Source organism: Centruroides sculpturatus, unplaced genomic scaffold, assembly GCF_000671375.1.
Source record: "Centruroides sculpturatus isolate CEXI.00-Female unplaced genomic scaffold, Cexi_2.0 scaffold288, whole genome shotgun sequence".
Lineage (NCBI taxonomy): Eukaryota > Metazoa > Arthropoda > Arachnida > Scorpiones > Buthidae > Centruroides > Centruroides sculpturatus.
The window spans coordinates 196,651-214,960 of NW_019384547.1; the positions used below are offsets into that span (position 1 = coordinate 196,651).

The 18,310-nt window shown below is 29.7% G+C and overlaps 1 protein-coding gene and 1 long non-coding RNA gene across 2 annotated transcripts in view; one reads left to right on the plus strand and one right to left on the minus strand.

Moving 5' to 3' along the window:
• The first annotated feature begins 11,474 nt into the window (after positions 1-11,474).
• Positions 11,475-12,005, plus strand: LOC111623550. The gene is made up of 3 exons (XR_002756446.1): positions 11,475-11,607; positions 11,679-11,776; positions 11,892-12,005. It is a non-coding gene; the product is annotated as an uncharacterized LOC111623550 (long non-coding RNA).
• Positions 12,006-14,384: 2,379 nt separating this feature from the next.
• The window catches only part of LOC111623540 (ribonucleoside-diphosphate reductase large subunit-like), a 77,784-nt gene continuing 73,858 nt past the window's right edge, over positions 14,385-18,310 (minus strand). The window contains exon 19 of the mRNA XM_023366148.1: positions 14,385-14,717. Coding sequence (XP_023221916.1) covers positions 14,598-14,717 — 120 coding nt within the window. The 3' untranslated portion in view covers positions 14,385-14,597. The remainder of the gene's footprint in view (positions 14,718-18,310) is intronic.

An 18,310-nucleotide genomic window follows, 5' to 3' on the forward strand; every position in this document is an offset into this window, starting at 1 on the left:
GAAGCAATAAATATTTTTTTCCCACGAAAAATAAGTTGCAACACTTGAAATTTCAAAAAAAAATATTAAAGAATATACTTCGAATCTTCTTTAAATTTAATTATACTTTATATTATCTCAATACACTGGAGACTATTTTATTTTCCATGTCCGTCAAGTGAAACCACTGTGTTGATTTCATAAGGATACTTAAAAATCAATAAATGAATTCTCTGACACTCGATAACGAATATAAATTATTTGTAACATTAATGGCGTGTTATTTTAAATTCTTTTAACATTTATCAGTGTTTAGATCAAGAAAATGTTATCTAATCTTTTAGAATTCAGCCTGAAAACTTTGAATATAACAATTAAAAAAATGAATAAAAAAAAAAACTAGAGAAATCGGATTAACGGAACAAAGTAACTAATTTATATAATATCACTCGATATTGTTTACAAATAAATATATTTGTGTACAAGCTTTACGTTAGTGACATTTCTTTTTATTCCCATCCAAATTAGAAGTGCAATCAGATAAAGAGTTCTTGAAAAATATTGCTGTAACAGACAAAAGCACTCTCTATCCATTAGTTCTTGTTAGAAATCGCTAAATGGATTACTAAAGGTTCTTTACGAGTTTCTAAAGCAACAATAAACTTTGCAGAACGACAAAAAATTAAACTTTTTAATAAACAATCTTGAATTTCCTCTAGAACTATATCCACCATCCTTATTCAAGAGAAACTATAAGTGTAAAATGGTATATATATATATATTTCTTATCTTTATAGTAAATATACTAGTGTCAGATTTCTCTATATTCTAACAATTAGAAATTTGTATGATACAATCAAGAGTAAATTCAGAAGTTCACCCTCCTGAGATTCTTGCTAACATGCGCTTTATTATTTCATTAAAATAATGTTTTTAAATAATAAAAATATTATAATATAATGTAAAAAATGTTTCTTCAGTTTATATAGTTTACTTTAAAGAATTGTGAAGTAATAAAACTTTTATATATTGTTTATTTTTTACGCGAATTAAAAAAAAAACTCCCCTGAGATTTGCTCCAATCTTCGTCACTGTCCGAGCTGCACTTCAATAAATAATTTACTAATAAAAAAAAAACAACCGTGTGTGTGTGTCTATTCTAAAATAAAATATGTAAGATGAGTTTATTATTATTATTATTATATAAAATTAAACATTTTTAATACGTAAAACAAGACGAAATTTCTTATTTTAATGATAGAAAAATTTATATAAACAAATCAGACATAAGATATTCGAAATAAAAATGCATAAATTAGGCGGAAACGAGAAAGTGTTGTTATAATGGAAAACGTGAACGACTCATCTTCGGGGGCGTCATTCTCGTTGTCAGATCCAATTATATACAACGTGCATAATTGCCCGAGTTTCAATTTCCAAATGACTGCATTTTCCAATTTTCAAATTGTATGTGAATAATTGATGGCATCTGCTCGACGAATTGGAAATAAACAGATTAAACAATACTTGGCATACTTTAAATTTGCATTGGTGCATACTGTGGCTATGGAAATACGTGTTGAGCATTTATTGCATAGGATAAATTTAATCAATTATCGACTGTCGTTTTGTTATATTACGCACAATTCATTCAGTTATTCTTCTAAGTTATTGTTATATAATAGCTATTAAAATTATAAAGGATTTCATTATTTAAGACATGTTAACTCACAATAGAATAGCAATTACTAGTCATTTTACATGAAATATTCTCGATTAATTATAATTTACATATTTGCATACAACAATTACAATTACGATCATTCTATAGTAAACCCCCCTGTCTCGATTACATACCTGGCCAAACCCATTATAAGCATGAAAAAAATAGGACGAAAATAATCAAAAATATTATGATTTCAAATATAGGAAAAGTATTGATAATAGAGATGGGAATTTACTCGAATAGTATAGAAAGTATAACGTTAATAAAAAGATAAATTCGAATACTACGAATACCTCTTATATGTATTGACAATGCCTCTTTGACAGGTTGGATTTGAGACGGGAAAAAAAGCAGACTACATCTTCGAAAGTGTCCAAAATGGTTCTTTTCTTAAATAAAAATCTGCAGTAGGTGAGGTATTTATGATAACAATAACTACAAAAATCTCACAAGTCAAACTTTTAAGTTTCATTTTATTATTTGTCTTGTTTTTATTATTATTCTAGAGAAAGTTTCTCTGTAATTATCAATGATTGGCTCAGTTTAGAAGTTATATTAATTAAACTTTTTACATAAAAATAATATTTTAAATAAATTTTTTTCATACCCGATATCACGTTCGAAGTTATTGTATACGCTTCCAATTGTACAGTACATGTATATTCACTGAAAAATATGGTACAATAATAAATTTTAAATGACTTTTAAGAGATTCTCTAAATAAAACAGACTAAAAACNGTTATATTAATTAAACTTTTTACATAAAAATAATATTTTAAATAAATTTTTTTCATACCCGATATCACGTTCGAAGTTATTGTATACGCTTCCAATTGTACATGTATATTCACTGAAAAATGTGGTACAATAATAAATTTTAAATGACTTTTAAGAGATTCTCTAAATAAAACAGACTAAAAACAATTTTATAATTTTTTTTTACGAAAACAAAATGCATTACTTTAATAGAATTTCTTTCTTTAAGTAAAAATTATCGATTATAATGGAGATAGATAACTGCAATATTTCCGCTTCAGATATGGAAATTTTGATTAATACCTTTTAATCTCTATATTCTCCTCTTCTGGATTGCAACTGTTGCTATGGAAACTTGCAATGTAAGTGATTTTTCTCTTAATATTAATATTAAAAAATATATTTTATATATATATCAGTTATACTACGATTTAAGTATCTATATCTATAAGTTTAATGTAATATATTGAACTATCAACAAAGCGAATTAAATGTATCTTTTGAAATATATTCGAAAACATGATGACTCTCTCTCTCTCTAAATTCAGAAGTTATTTTTTAAAAAATATAGCAACGAGTTGCATAACTTTCCCGGCAACATTTAAAACTACGTGTGTTGCGCCATCTGTTATGATATTTTACTACTAACATTTTTTTTATATTTTTAAATTATTATAAAATGGCAAAAAGCTTAATTTTCAGGATATGATTTTATAAAAACCAATTTTAAACTCTAATAAGGAGTAAAATCGTATCCTACTCGAGATACCACAAAAGATCCCCTTCTATCTCTCCACCCCCTCGACTTTTAGCCACCAAAATTTAATAGCATCAATCTCCCTAATAAACAAACCTCCCTGCAAAATTTCAGAAATTTTCGACAAAAAGCACAGGAGTTATTAAGTTTCAAAGAGTAAACAAAATCGTGCCCCCCATACACACGAAATACTATTTACAATTTCTTTTCTCTAGATAGAACATTGTAAATTTTAATGATTTTTTTAAGTACAGGTATTATGAATGATTATTAAACGTTAGCATGTTTTTTTTTGTCCTGACTTGTCACACACCAATCTGATTTAACGATCTCTTGCAGAGAAAACGATTTCTAAAAACCAATGACTGTGCCCGGATGGTAATCAAAACGTGGTAAATGGATCTTGTAGTAGGAATTGTATCCATTCATCATATAAGTCTGAGAATTATCCCTTTGAGCTATATAACTTATATATATATATTTCCTCCTAACGATTCCCTAGGCTTTATAGCTAACTCGAGTAATAAGCTGAGTGTAGGGATGTTATGTAATCCTTATTCCAGAACAAGAATGATGAAAGAAATCCCCCATCTCATTAATGTTGATAGCAGTTTTTTTCCTTCGTCGTAAAGACATTTAAAAATATCAGTTAAAGTATTTTCTTTTTATATACTATTATAAATAAGCTGGACTCTACTCAAATGTTATTGCCCTAATTGTAAATATGACAATTTTTCTCTTAATTTAATTAAAATTTAATTATTGCGAACGGTGTAGATGTCTTTAAATAACGTATTTATTAAAAAACTTTGCTATTTTTTTAAGCGAATTGAACTCTAGAAATGAAGACATCAATGAAAATCTATATACAAGTCGACCCCCCCATAACACTGTTGATTATTCCGTTTTATATGAATTCCATGTTGTACGAGTCACTTAGATTTTACAAATACCTGAGCCGTCGACAGCCCAGAACACGTATATGTAAAATCTAAGTGACTCGTACAACATGGAATTCATATAAAACGGAATAATCAACAGTGTTATGGGGGGGTCGACTGGTACATTAAAAAAAGTACTTTAATACATGTTTAATACTGTCTTTTTAAGGACCAGTAGTGTAGCTAGAAGCGTAGGTGGGCCCAAGTTATAACATGCACATCTATATTTACTTTGCCTCTATATCATTCGCAATGGTATAGAGGTGTGTAAACTCTCGGATATTGTGTATACGTGTGTATAAATGTGTTTGTCACATTCGAATTTTTTTCCTATAGTTATTTGTGTTTCTTTTTTTTAAATTTATTTACAAAGATAAGAGGACACGGAGTTCCTGGAGTTCACGCTACTGTTAAGGACTTAAATATCAGCTGTTATTTACTTGATTTCTGTCTTTTAATATGAAAAAAAAAACTGAAGCGTTTTCTTGAATACAAAAACATTTTATTGAGGAGTAAACATGGCGGAATTCGCCTATAATAAGTAGGTTTAGGTGTCTTCATACTCTAGGGACGAAAGTAGTTACTCGCGCCATCTGATATTAATTAAACGAAACTACAACGCGACTACAATGGTTTATTACAACTCGCTGAACAGAAAATGAAAACATAATTTAGTTTTACATAAAGAAGAAAATTCTGTACAATTACAAAAACTTTTAAACAGGAAAATAAATAAAGAACTAAAAAATTATGTTGAACAAAAAAAAATAGAATTTCATAATTTAAAATAATTTCTTATATAATAAGTTCCATTAAATTTTTATATGTAACCTAATTTTGATAATAGTCTCATCTGCTGTGCTGATGACTTAGAAATGATGAGCCTCAGTGCACTCAGTAACCCTATACATCTTCATATAGTGACAACACAGATTGCTTTACTTTTCTGTTAGATAATAGGAAAAAAATATGAATTACATTGTTTTTGTGGGTGATATTTGATGTTTTTATAATAAAAATCAAACTTACAATAAATTTTAATTCGAAAAAATCTACATTTATCTTCAAGAGATTTGATTTGACCACAAAATAAACGAGAACATGCATTGTAAAGAACATGCGATTAGATTTTTTTACGCGATGTTTAATGTATTATATGGTAAGCTGATATGAACGATCTTAATTTACCACGAAAACCACAAAATTTCAAATCAGATTCGATATAAATTATGTACTTATTTAAATCGAGTAAGTCAAAGATTGTTACATTTTCTTGACCGTAGCAATTCACATTAGACTATATTTTTCGCAAATTTCAACACAGGGTATAAATTACTACAGTCTGTCTATGGAAAGAATCGACTTGAGTGCAACGTTACGCGTGATGGAGGGAGAAACAGGAAGTAACTTGTCACAACTAAGTGATCAATGGCTGATGCTCAAGTTGATTCTTTCCATAGACAAACTGTAGCTTTAAATTTTCTCTTCTTTTGATAGACTTGACCCGCAATGATCGACAGTTTGGGTGAGAGATTGGAATAAAGCCATTAAACTAGCCAATCATCCACGAAAAACAATTCCCATTGTAAAAAACGTCGGAATCTAGCCTGTAATCCGTGCCCCACCTTTTCGTTTCAATTGCCCTTTTCCTAATCCACAAGAGGGTCCCAAACAACAGAAAATTTGTGACTCGTAGTTTATTCTGCAAATATAAAAGAAACTAACGAACAATATTTGTTCATTGACCCATGCAACTTCGTCATATTTTGGACCAAAACCCCATTCCTTGTTTTCAGGGCCAAGTTAGCCCCGAATGCAAGCAGTGTCACTTGTGGGAGCGTTGATCCGACATTGAGTCATAGAGTTTGAAGCTCCTTGCGTAATGTACCATACCCTTTTGCTATAGCTTGTGCCCCCTTTTTCATAGTCTGTGGACGACGCTGGCCAGACCACTCCCGAAACATTCTGTCGTCCGATACAGGATCGATTAAATAGAGAAATGAAGCCATTAGAGGTGCAATGTGAGTACCACTAATACTTCTAAAACACTTAAAATATTTCTATTAAGTGTTACCTATATTTTATTAAAAACAAGAAACAATTATTACCTATCCTGGCTCAAATCATGGCAGATTAGGTGTTTTCTAGGAAAACGAAACTGAGCTCCGCGGCGCAGAAAACTAAAACTGTGCGATCAAAGGGTATAAAACAGATCTTATTAATCTAAAATAAAAAAAAATTGTCGCAGAGATCAAAGTAAATTGACAGCAATAGGAAACTCGATTGACACGTAGTAGGCGACTAACTTATAACCGATTTGGCAAAGTTTAACCTGGAATATCTCGCCCCTTAGATCGAATTTCAAAATTTCGGCGTGGCCACGACATCGCTCTTGCCAAGTTGTACTGTACATATCTACGAAAAATCGGTCGTTCGGTTGCTTTAAACTTCGATCACAGACAAAACACTTTCTGACTTACGCAGAACTCTGCTTACGCTCCGTTTAATCAAATTTTCTGGTGTCCAGTGACCAAGTGAATAAAACAACCGAATATAAGCAGTCGATTGTGGGTTCGTACTTGACCAACGAACCGGCCACGTGGAGTTTTTCAGGATTTTCTTCACGTGTCTAACACATAACTAGTTACCAGTTTCCCCACTGAAAGCCCTCCCGAGAGACATCTCCCTTGGTAGATACCCGTGTTGCATTGGTGGTTCTTGTGAGTTACCATGCAATTACCGTGTTGCATTATCGATACTTGCGCAATACAAAAACAAAAATTTTAATCAGTCAATTTTACGAGTTATTTTTTTTATTAATTAAAGAACCATTCAAATGAGGCTATTTACTAATGAAGACTATTCAAGTGAGGTTATTCAAGAAAGAACCATTCAAATGAGGTAACTGTACCAGCAATTGACATTGCCAGTTACTGCATTTAGAAATTAAAAATTTTAAGATGAATTATTTAAACGTAAACTGTTTGGCTGAACCATCTACTGTTAGAGAATTAAATTAATATAGCTTTTTTTATAAAGAAAAGTTTATATTGATATATTTAGATTTTTCTCAACATATCAAACATAAAACAGATCTAAACTAAGGTACTGTAACTGTACCAGTTACTGGTACAGTTGAAGTACCTTAGTTTATTTACTAAAATATTAAAATTCTGACAATATTAATATTTATTATTACTGTAATATACATAGATTTTTTAAAATTCTTAATACGGTACTTGGATGATGAATGACAATGTATAATTCAGAACAACCTTATAAGTGTTTTATATTCAAAGTACGGTTCTTTTACCTACTTTATTTAATGCTTTCTCAGTTATAACTAATTGATCGGAATTTCATAAAACAATCAAAATTTCCAGAACATTTTTGAAATTTACGCTCTAATATCTTATTACTGACGAAGGCCCACCAGTGGCCAAGCGGTCTTCTTATTCTGTCGCGGGTTCGCGTCTCGCTCGTATGGGCTGGCCACGTGGAGTTTTCCGGGTTGTCTTCACGACTAAATAGGGGGCCAGTTTCCCTTAAAAAGACCTCCCGGAAGGCATCCCCCAGGCAGATCGCTCAAGTGTTGCATTGCCATAACTTAACTAAATAGACGAAGCTCTAAACAGAGAAGGAGGAAGTACTTTAAAACAAAAAGCTTATACATTGATTCTGCTTATGCACTAAGTGACAGATTTGTTCACAATGTCAGGATTCTACATATTTATATAGTATTAAAATGTAACTTAAATTACTTTTCTAAATACTGGTTTAATAGGCTGGCCACTTTATCCTGTAATTCATGATAGTTATTTTCCACTTGATCTTCTCCATACAATATACAACCATACCAATGTTAAACGCTTTCTTGATCTTCCACGTTAATTTCTGTGCCACGTAGAATTAATGCCTTTTCCATGTATTTAAATTAAACCAAGCTAGCTTTTCTGGAAAATAGGTTTCATCAGTGAGATCGGTTCTATCGCAAAATATATTCATTAGAGACATACTATAAGGCCAAAAAAATGTCATCGCAGAACCTCTGTGAACATGAAAGAAAATACTACCAATTGTTACCGTTAAATTCATAAAATAGTTGAAGTAATGAAGTGGAATCACTATAGACATCGAATGACTATCTACAACATAGTCTGAACATCTCTGGATAATATAGGGAATAATTCTTATATCCAAGACCCATTCTACATGTCGATAAATGAGCAGATTCAGAGGGTACGCATAGAGAATCTTCACTCCCTTCTAGCTTTTTCTGAGGTAAAGCCGATTACTTCAGGTATTAAAAAATTTTGTAATCCTTTCGGCAATCCCTCTAAAGATTTCTGGATCCGCTATTGTCGGTATGTCAGTTTTCGGAACAAAAATGGTTTCTTTCTTCATAGATACCATCATTTAACTTACTCCGGGAATATTAATATTTCCGGATAATTGTTATCTATATTAAATTTTAATATAGATAACATATAGTGGACAAACAGTACGTTGTAATCTATGTAATAAATTGATAATTTAGAACGGCACGATTTAACCGGATTCGTGTGAAAACGGATATATCAAATGCTAGGCGCGGATATAACAGATGCAATGCGATACGTCGATATCATTCTAGATTGGTGATAATATATTTATTATTCCGTTAAAGAGAAATAACTAATTATAAGTAAAATAAAAACATTTTAATTAAAAAAAAACAATCATTAGTTGGATTTAAAATAATTCGTTATTTAAAAGAATATGAATTTATTGAATAAAAATGATTAAAATACATTAATAATAACAATAAACAAACATACTTCCCCTTACAATTTTTATAATTTAATTACTAAGCTTTCAAGTTTTCATTGTGGAGTCTAGAGGGTAGGATTTCGTCTATGCATGATAATTGTGTTACTAAATTGAAATTAATGACGATTAACAGAATAGTTGAAAAATGAGAGTATATTCACTTTGCCCGACCACCAGTGTCAAGTGGATATTCATATACTCGTTCAACATTGAATAATATGCTTTCATATGAAAAACACCTAAAAAAACATTTATGTATTCCAATTTCAGTTCAATCTACATCAGTAACAATTATTTTAGCATAATTACATGCTAGGATCATAAAATCTCTCTTTATTACTCCATAAAAGATACTATCTGCTATCTTAATATGATCCGAAGTTAGGTAAAAGCTATAAAATTAATATAATGCAATAAAATTAGAAAAACACATAATTTTATTTATTAAGGTTTAATTTACAATCATATATGAATAAATAATTGTGATTTACCCACGTGTTTTTCTTTTTTTCTCCTGCGTGTCAGTTTAAAATTTTAAATGTGGCCCTTACATAGAAAAAGGTTGCCCGCCCCTGGTTTAGACTGTACTGTATCTCCTATTAAATTCATACCAGGTGTTTTCACCACCTATTAAAATTTTATTTGTTTGAAATGCATGTTATATACAAATTAAGGAGCAACAGTAAACCCAAGTATATTTTTATCTCGGAAAAGGCTCTTCCAACAAATAAATTAGACTATTGAGCCTTTTTTCAAGCCAATGGTGAGTTAGGCTAAGCCCACAATAGAGGACAGGGTGGTGAGTGACGGTCCCCCGAAAAATTTCCTAGTTTTTTTCGACCCAACTGGATTCGTTTCTGGAACTGACCACTAATAGTTACTACCAGTGATAAATGGTTTTATCTATTCGGCCATGGATAAACATTAATAAAAGATATTTGTTCAAATATTTTTCAGTTAGCTCCTCCATTTGGTCCTTCTAGATCTGTTACTGACTGGAACGTTAGTAAGTTGGATTTGAAATTTTCCCTAAAGTATGCTAGATGATCAAACATAACTGTGTTCAGAGTAATATACTGCCCTTGATTTAAAACCATCTTAAGCAAGTATTTTTCTAACAGTGTTATCTGCCATATGAAGCTTGTTAATTAAAATTTGTGTGTGTGAACAATAACACATTTAGATATTCTACAGATATGATTTTATTATAATCTAATTATATTGAGATAGAATAATCATTAAAGATAATTAATTAATATATGCCAAGTAAAAGTAAATATATATTATCAAAAAATGCTAAGTACTTTCTCACAGAAACAAACAGATCCCAAGATAAATTTTTATNATAAATTAGTAAATCAAAATTAAAATAATGGAATTATTTTGATTTTATTTTATTTTTCAGAAAACGAAAATCAGCAAACAATTACGAGCAGGAATAGTTTACTTTTGTGCCCTGGCTATCCATGAAAATAGCCTTTTTAAAACCCTAAAATATTCGTATTTGTTTTAAAACAGTTAAAGAATCGAGCTTGTTAATAAAGAAAAAAAAAATCATATTTGATCGAGACCAAGATGCATAAGCTTTATAAATTCATCAAATTGTTTATCCTAGAAAGTTCGAGTGCATTGTTTCGAGCATTGTATTTTCTTGTAGAAAAATTAATAAATCAATGGAGTTCTTTTTATATAAACAGTTCTGTTTTATCTCTTACTTATTCATCTTATAAAACCGTTAAAATATTTATTCTCCAACAAACTACATCTTTACTTTAGCTTTATCTACTCAAAATTCCTCTTATATCACCATTTAAAGTTTATATGTCATCGTTACGTAACTATGCAGCCCATTTTATGGTTTGGAAGAGGTTTAAGCTTATGTCAGAAGATTCGTACGAGAGTGTTGTTCGAGATTTACTATCCGTCGAAGGAAAAGGCTCGGTTACATCACATCGATTCAGTATATCTGTCGCCGAAGAGGAATTCATCGAAATCTATTACCAATTTTTTGTGTTACTGATCGAATTTTCAACACTAGGCCAACTCATAAAAATGCCAAAAACATTAAGACGATCGTTAATCAAAACGAATCTGGCTCCTGACAAGCGTGAAGAAGCAATAAATATTTTTTTCCCACGAAAAATAAGTTGCAACACTTGAAATTTCAAAAAAAAATATTAAAGAATATACTTCGAATCTTCTTTAAATTTAATTATACTTTATATTATCTCAATACACTGGAGACTATTTTATTTTCCATGTCCGTCAAGTGAAACCACTGTGTTGATTTCATAAGGATACTTAAAAATCAATAAATGAATTCTCTGACACTCGATAACGAATATAAATTATTTGTAACATTAATGGCGTGTTATTTTAAATTCTTTTAACATTTATCAGTGTTTAGATCAAGAAAATGTTATCTAATCTTTTAGAATTCAGCCTGAAAACTTTGAATATAACAATTAAAAAAATGAATAATGTAAGATTTTAAAATATCTCTGCAAATATTCATTTAAAGTATTTTTATAGGTAATTGATGCTAAAGGTTGTGAGAAATCAGAAGATTGTGAGGAGACACAATGTTGTGTGATGATAACCTTTGGAAAAGGTCTTTGCATGGATAGACCAAAAGACGGTAAGTATGAATAACAACAAAATTGCATTGAGTAAAATGTAGGAATCCTATTTATACTTTATTTGTTCCAGGTGATAAATGCATTGGTATTGCAGCCAAAGTAAAAAATAAAGATGCTTACAGATTTGGATGTCCATGTGTAGAAGGTTTTACATGCAAATCGGAAGGAGTAAGTTCAAGTTTTTAATTAGTTTTTTTAACTTTAAAAATATTTTAAATAAAAAAATCTACTTTCAACATTATTTTAAAAATAAATCAAAAATTTTAAATTGATGTTTTTTCAGATGATAGTTAAGAAACACAAATGTGAAGCTGAAGCATAGTCTAAGATCAATTTTAAGTCAACTTAAACATATTTGTAATGCTTAATGAATAAATTTTACAAATACTTTATTAAACTGTATGTAAGATATATACTTTAAATGGCTACATAACAGAACATGTGCTACTTATAATCCAATATATAGTCAATTTCCAAGGTGTTTTTACAAAAAACAAACAAAGATGCATTTTTGGGACTGCTTCTTACAATGTAGTGCAACAATATAAATTCTATTTTTATAATTATTGGACTAATGAGACAATTGGAAGTATTTTCATAATTCCATAATTATTTTTAACTGACTATTTTCATGATAAAATGAAACCTTTTTCTAACGAGTTTTGTTTAATCATTACGAAGGGATCCTCTTGCTGATTTTACTGTCCAATTTCATAATGTAAACATGACTTTAATTCTGCTCAGGCCTAAAACCATTTAAATGTAGTTATGAGATTTACATACAAAAATTTCTTAAGTATTGGTTTTTCTGAGAGTAACTTTGTATATTCCAGCAACAACTTATTACATATGTATTCAAATTTTGTTTTTTACATTCGTCATAAATGAATAACAAGTGCGTTAATCTTTAAATAAGCATGAAATGTTTAAATACATGTACAATTACAAAATAAATGTATTAGCTTTACAATATATGACAATTATTAAAAATACAGTATATAATTTTTATAATCAATTTTGTTTTGATTCTAATTATTAAATGAAAATTTTCATAAGTTGGAATATTATAAATCATTGCTTACAGAAACACTCCTAGAGATTCAAAACATTTACAGAAAGTTTACATATTTTGCATTTCATCCTGAACCTATACAGGATTAGTCAAAGTATAAAGATTAATAGATGTAAACTATAATCTAATAGTAAGCTTTGGATTAGAGTGTGAGGCCACGGACATAGCCTCCCCCAAAAGGAAAGATATGAAAAAATTTGTTAAGTTCAATCGTCAAGAAAACAAATTATATAAGTGTCGAATCGGCAACACCGGACTTTGACGTCAATGCTCATAAAGAATAACAGGAAAAACAAAATTTTAGAAAATAAAAGAAGAAAATTTAAAATATTAAAAGTTAAGATGCAGAACTAGAAAAAATATCAAAATGAGCATAGGTGTCATAGTCAACAATTAAACACGATCAGAGTCAAAAAGATGGTGTCAGATAAACCATCTCCATCGACCTTTCCCGCAAACTATGTGAAGCTCTATTTATACCTGGAGACAGGTGGAAGACCAATTAGAAGACGATGATGTAAGGTCTGTCCAATTAACAAAAAGCCAACATCAAAAATAAAAAAAAATAAAAACACCAATTTCAAGGACAAAAGGTGGCCTTCTCTAGTCTACCAGTGGTGTTCGTTCACTCTCCGCTTATTGTACGTCCATTCATCTTTTTTGTGCTGAATCTCCCAATTACAAACATTGAAGTATCACCGCCCCGAGGCCCTGTCAGCGTTGGACTGGAACGAAAGGAAAGACACTTCCGAAGACAACTCACAGAACTCTGAACCCCAGGATCTTGATAATTCTATGTAAACATATTTGTCAAAAATAAACAGTTTCTTTGTGAAACACTTGTCTTTTGCTGCCTTTCAAAACCGCCACCCACATACGCGTAGACCTTAGACCATCCCGACGGTAGGGAATAGAATTCCCCCCAATCGGCGTTCTTACAAGAGCAACAATACAGATAACTTTAAGAGAATAAAATTTTACAATTGAAATTACTATATTTAATTCCCTTCAGAAAAATCTATAAAATTAAACAGTAGTTAATTTTTAGTGTAAGTGAAATTGTATAAATATTAAACACATTCAAATGGATATTAAAAAATATGATTACCTGGTGTAGAAATAACAAAAAGTAGTATGAAATTCTTTTGTATGTAAATAAAAATTAAATTGAGAATGTCAAAAAAACTGAAAATTTCTCATGATTATTTCTTTGATTAAAAGTTCTGGAATCAAATAATGTGAATCCTAAAATTTACTTTAAAAAATTAAAATTATAAATGTTTTCTTGATAAGTTTTTTTTCATATATTTACATTATTCAACTTAGGTATAATCTTAATGATTAAAATGTCCACATGATTGACTTTTCAAATTTAATTTTATAAAATAACAAATTTATAATTTGAAATATCATTACTACCAATACTAAGAAACAATAAGGTGAATGTAGCTGAAGATATTTTTAAATTAAAATGAAAACATTTCTAATATAATTAAGTTTTAAGTATTTACATGGTGTTTTATTAATGTTTAAATGCCAAGATATCCAGAATGAAGATTAATGAAAAACATTAATATTGACAAATTTTTGAATTTTGTTTTTGATTATTAAAAATTTTGTTGAACAAATACAAATATAAAAATGAACAAATTCAGTTTTAAAAACACAGAAAATCTTATTCACAAATATAAAAAACATATATTATAAAAGTCATTATTAGTTATATTTGCATTTACATTTTATAAAATCTGAATAAAAATATTTACAAATGTGCAGGGTGTAACACAAATAATGTATTTGACTACATCTCACATCTGCTACATAATACAGTAATTTAAATGTAGCATATGAGAGAGAACCTAGGTTTGTGTCTACACACTGTATACAGTTATGTATCATAGAATTCTCAATTTTAAATTACAGATAAATACTTTCATCTTTTATTTGTTTATCATATATTTTTGATCTTGCTGGAGATTTTGTGTTAAACAATGATGACTGTGGTGTATGGAGTTTACTCATGCCAGTTTTCAGTCCCTACAGATTTCAAATTAATATTAAAATAGTTAAATTACTTAAAAAAAGAAAAAATATAATATTACATACATCTTATATTTAGTAAAATTAAAAAGCATATACATATGTGTACACACATGAGAGAGAGAGTGTGTGTGTAACTATAAATATACCATATCTCGAATTCTAAGGTTATGTACAGTACATAGTGGAGCAGCAAGTAAAGAATCAAACAATAGTCTAGCAGAGTACCAATACATAATTTGTTGTAATAAGTTGAGGCAGTTGTGTGCATAGTGTTTTCCTCAGTCCTTAAGTACATAAAATAATAAGCAAGTCAAGCAATATTTTCTAGGCAGTTTGTCACTGCTCAAAACACTTTGCTTGATGAATATGAAAAATTCAATTAGTAAACTTTTTATTTATGGTGTTGTCCGTTTATTTGATTTTATCCCTTAGTAAAATCAGAGACAGCAACACCATACAGAGCTTTGTTTAACAGTAATTTATCTGGTCAATTGTCAGGGTATTGATTCTGGTGGCCAAATTTTCATAAGCATTTGCTTGAATAAAAAAGGCACTAAAATGATGATTAAATGTAACCATTAATCACCAATCATGAATTTAATTTATCTTTTGATAAAAATGCAATAAATATCAAAGTTGCTTTAAATTCTTCAAAATGTGAAATTTTAAATAAATTTACTTTTAAATTTGAAAATGATTAAGTGCAAATTTATTTGAAAGGAAAAATATTCCAGGGCAGTGATGACAGTGAGAATTTAATCCTATGAAAGAATTCAGTACCATGTTTTGGTGTGAGGGAGCAAACAGAATTTTAAAAATTGGGGTGCCAGTCAAGTTTGCACTTGTAGCTGTAAAAGCTTAGAAAATGTACTGATACCATAACCATTTTATTTTAGATAAACTGCAGAGAGCTGTCTACCACACATTCTTCAGTTACAATGCACTGTTAACATCAAACAGCGGTCCTGTTAAGGAATGTAATTCTTGGGTGTCATCCACTTCTTGGTTGTCATCTAACAGATTGTTCTTTGAAATCTGGCCCAAAGTCTAGATATGTTCTGTGGCACATTCAGAAATGTGGCACATTTGTGACTGACCTACTTTTAGCCTTTTAATAATTCTTCCTTTCATAAAATCATCTATGGGTGACATATTTGTAAAATTGTCATTGTCAGTATCATGCAAAATAGTAATGAATTGTCCTAGATGGTTAAACTGTTATGTTCAGGGCCAACTGTGCTGTCCCTACTATTAAAACTCATATATTTGTTGTAATTGTTCTTATATTTTACCCACAATCCTTAGTATCAAAGAAACATTTTTACTACTGATATCATGTGTAGTTTCCATCCATTCCAATCTGTTTTATTCTTGTGTAATCATTCCATCTCATTCTAAATACATACCAATAATTTGGTGAAAATTTCTGGATTTTCAATTATTTGTGCTCATAATCAAAACGAATTATAAGTCTCAGTTCAAGCTCATACATTGTTTTTGTCACCATTTGTAAGTCACATTCCTTCCATTTTTAAGTTACAATGACTGCTAAGAAAATTATTGGAGTTTTTTATGGTTCTTGGATGTGTTTTGTGCTGAATATAATTAATGTCGATTCATAAGATTCAAATGTTAATTGTAGAATACATAGAACAATTAGAAGAATTATTCTTTGTTTCAGATATTGCAGACAATAGAAAAAAAAAATTGCTATTCTGTTAAGCAAATTTGTCCACACCGTATAAATTACTAAAAAATTTTTGCCAATTCAAAAAATCCACAGAAAACTTATTAAGGCTTAAAAAGAATTGTGTGTTCATATAAGATAAAGTCATGCCCTACTTTGACACTGTTGTCTCTTGGATATCAGCTGTTCAGATCACCTAGAAAATATTAAACAAGTTCTTTCAATTTATGCAAGAGAAGATATTAAAATTGAAAAGGAGTAAATACAAATTTCTCCAGAAATTCATTAAATTGTATTTTGAATTATCTAAAGAAATTGCATCCATCCATTCCAAGCTGACCCTATTTTAAAGCAGATAAGCCCTATGACATCCATTTACTTTGTTCATTCTTGGGAATGTTAAATTATTATTCCAAATTTGTATCAGGCTTTCCTGAATGCCTCCAACATATTTACAAGATATTTCATAAAAGCACAGGTTAGAGCTGGACTAAGGTTCATAACCTTGCATTCCAAGCAGCTAAAGAAATACTAAAAGATGTAAGCTACTTGTTCATTACAATCCATATAAAGATTTTAGTCTATAGGTATTTTGCAGTTTGGTATTGGAACTGCCCTTTTTCACATTATTGGCAATATCAATTTTCCAATTCTACTTGTAAATGCCACATTAATACCTACTCAATCTAAATTCTCTCAGACTGAGAAGCACTTTCAATCATTTTTTTTTCATAAAAAAGTTTTGTTGATACCTCTTAGGTTGTCATTCTACGCTGACTCTTATAGTCAAAATGATGTCAGAAATTGGAGTATCATCCTAAATGATTATAACTTCACATCAATTGCAATTCCTCATAATTTCATTGTGGACTTCCTGTCTAGGAATATGACAAATAAAATATTTTCTGACAATTCTACTAATAAAGTGGCTACTTCCTTGTTTAGTTTACAACTTACTTCACTTCCTTTTACTAATGGAGCCTTTGTCAAAGCATGTTGCTCAGATAACACTTTTATCACTCATAAGGCAATTAGATGTAATTGGGATGCTGTTACTGATGAATACATTAAAACTTTATACTAAATATAAAAATGCTGTTTCAAATTTTGGAAATCTTACATTTTTCAGTAACAGAATTTTTGTGTAAAAGAAATTCTAAAGAAATGTAATTTTAGAACTACATTCAGACATCAAGGTACTGTTTTCTCAAAATCTCTTGCAATATAGAATGTAGAAAAATACATCATATTAAAGAGAGGGATAAATAATCCTGAAACTTACTTATGGCTATTAGACAACAATTTTTGAAATAAAGATGCTTGGCAAAGCAAGCAATGATATAGACTAATATTAATTATTATAGAAACAATTTGAAAAATGGTCCCAAATTCACATTGAAAAAATTCAGATCTTTTTTTGGCTAGAAATGGTATTTGCCAAACCTTTTCATCTCCCTACCATTCTGTCACCAATGGTATGATAGAAGGCTTCATCAGCACATTTAAATCATCTATAAAAAAATATATAAAGAAAATGCTGCAAGAATGTAATTTAACAAAGCATTAATCCCCTTTCTATCTACTTATAGAACTACTTACTCACTACTCAACCAATAAAAAGCTTAAGTGAGCTTATGTTTGGAAGGAAATCATGTGAAAGACTAGACTCTTCTATACAGTACATAATGTATGGTTCTGAAAAAAACTTAGTCATTTCTTTTCAAAAGTGTTTTTACAACAGACTATTACAATTATTCATATTGGATTGCAGGCAAAGTTGTAAAAGTTCTTTCCTGTTACTTATTTAACAGAACTTGCTAATGATATTCAATGAAAATGACATGTTGACCAGCTGGAAAAGTGTCCCAAATAATTTTGTATTTCCTGATACTTCCCTGCA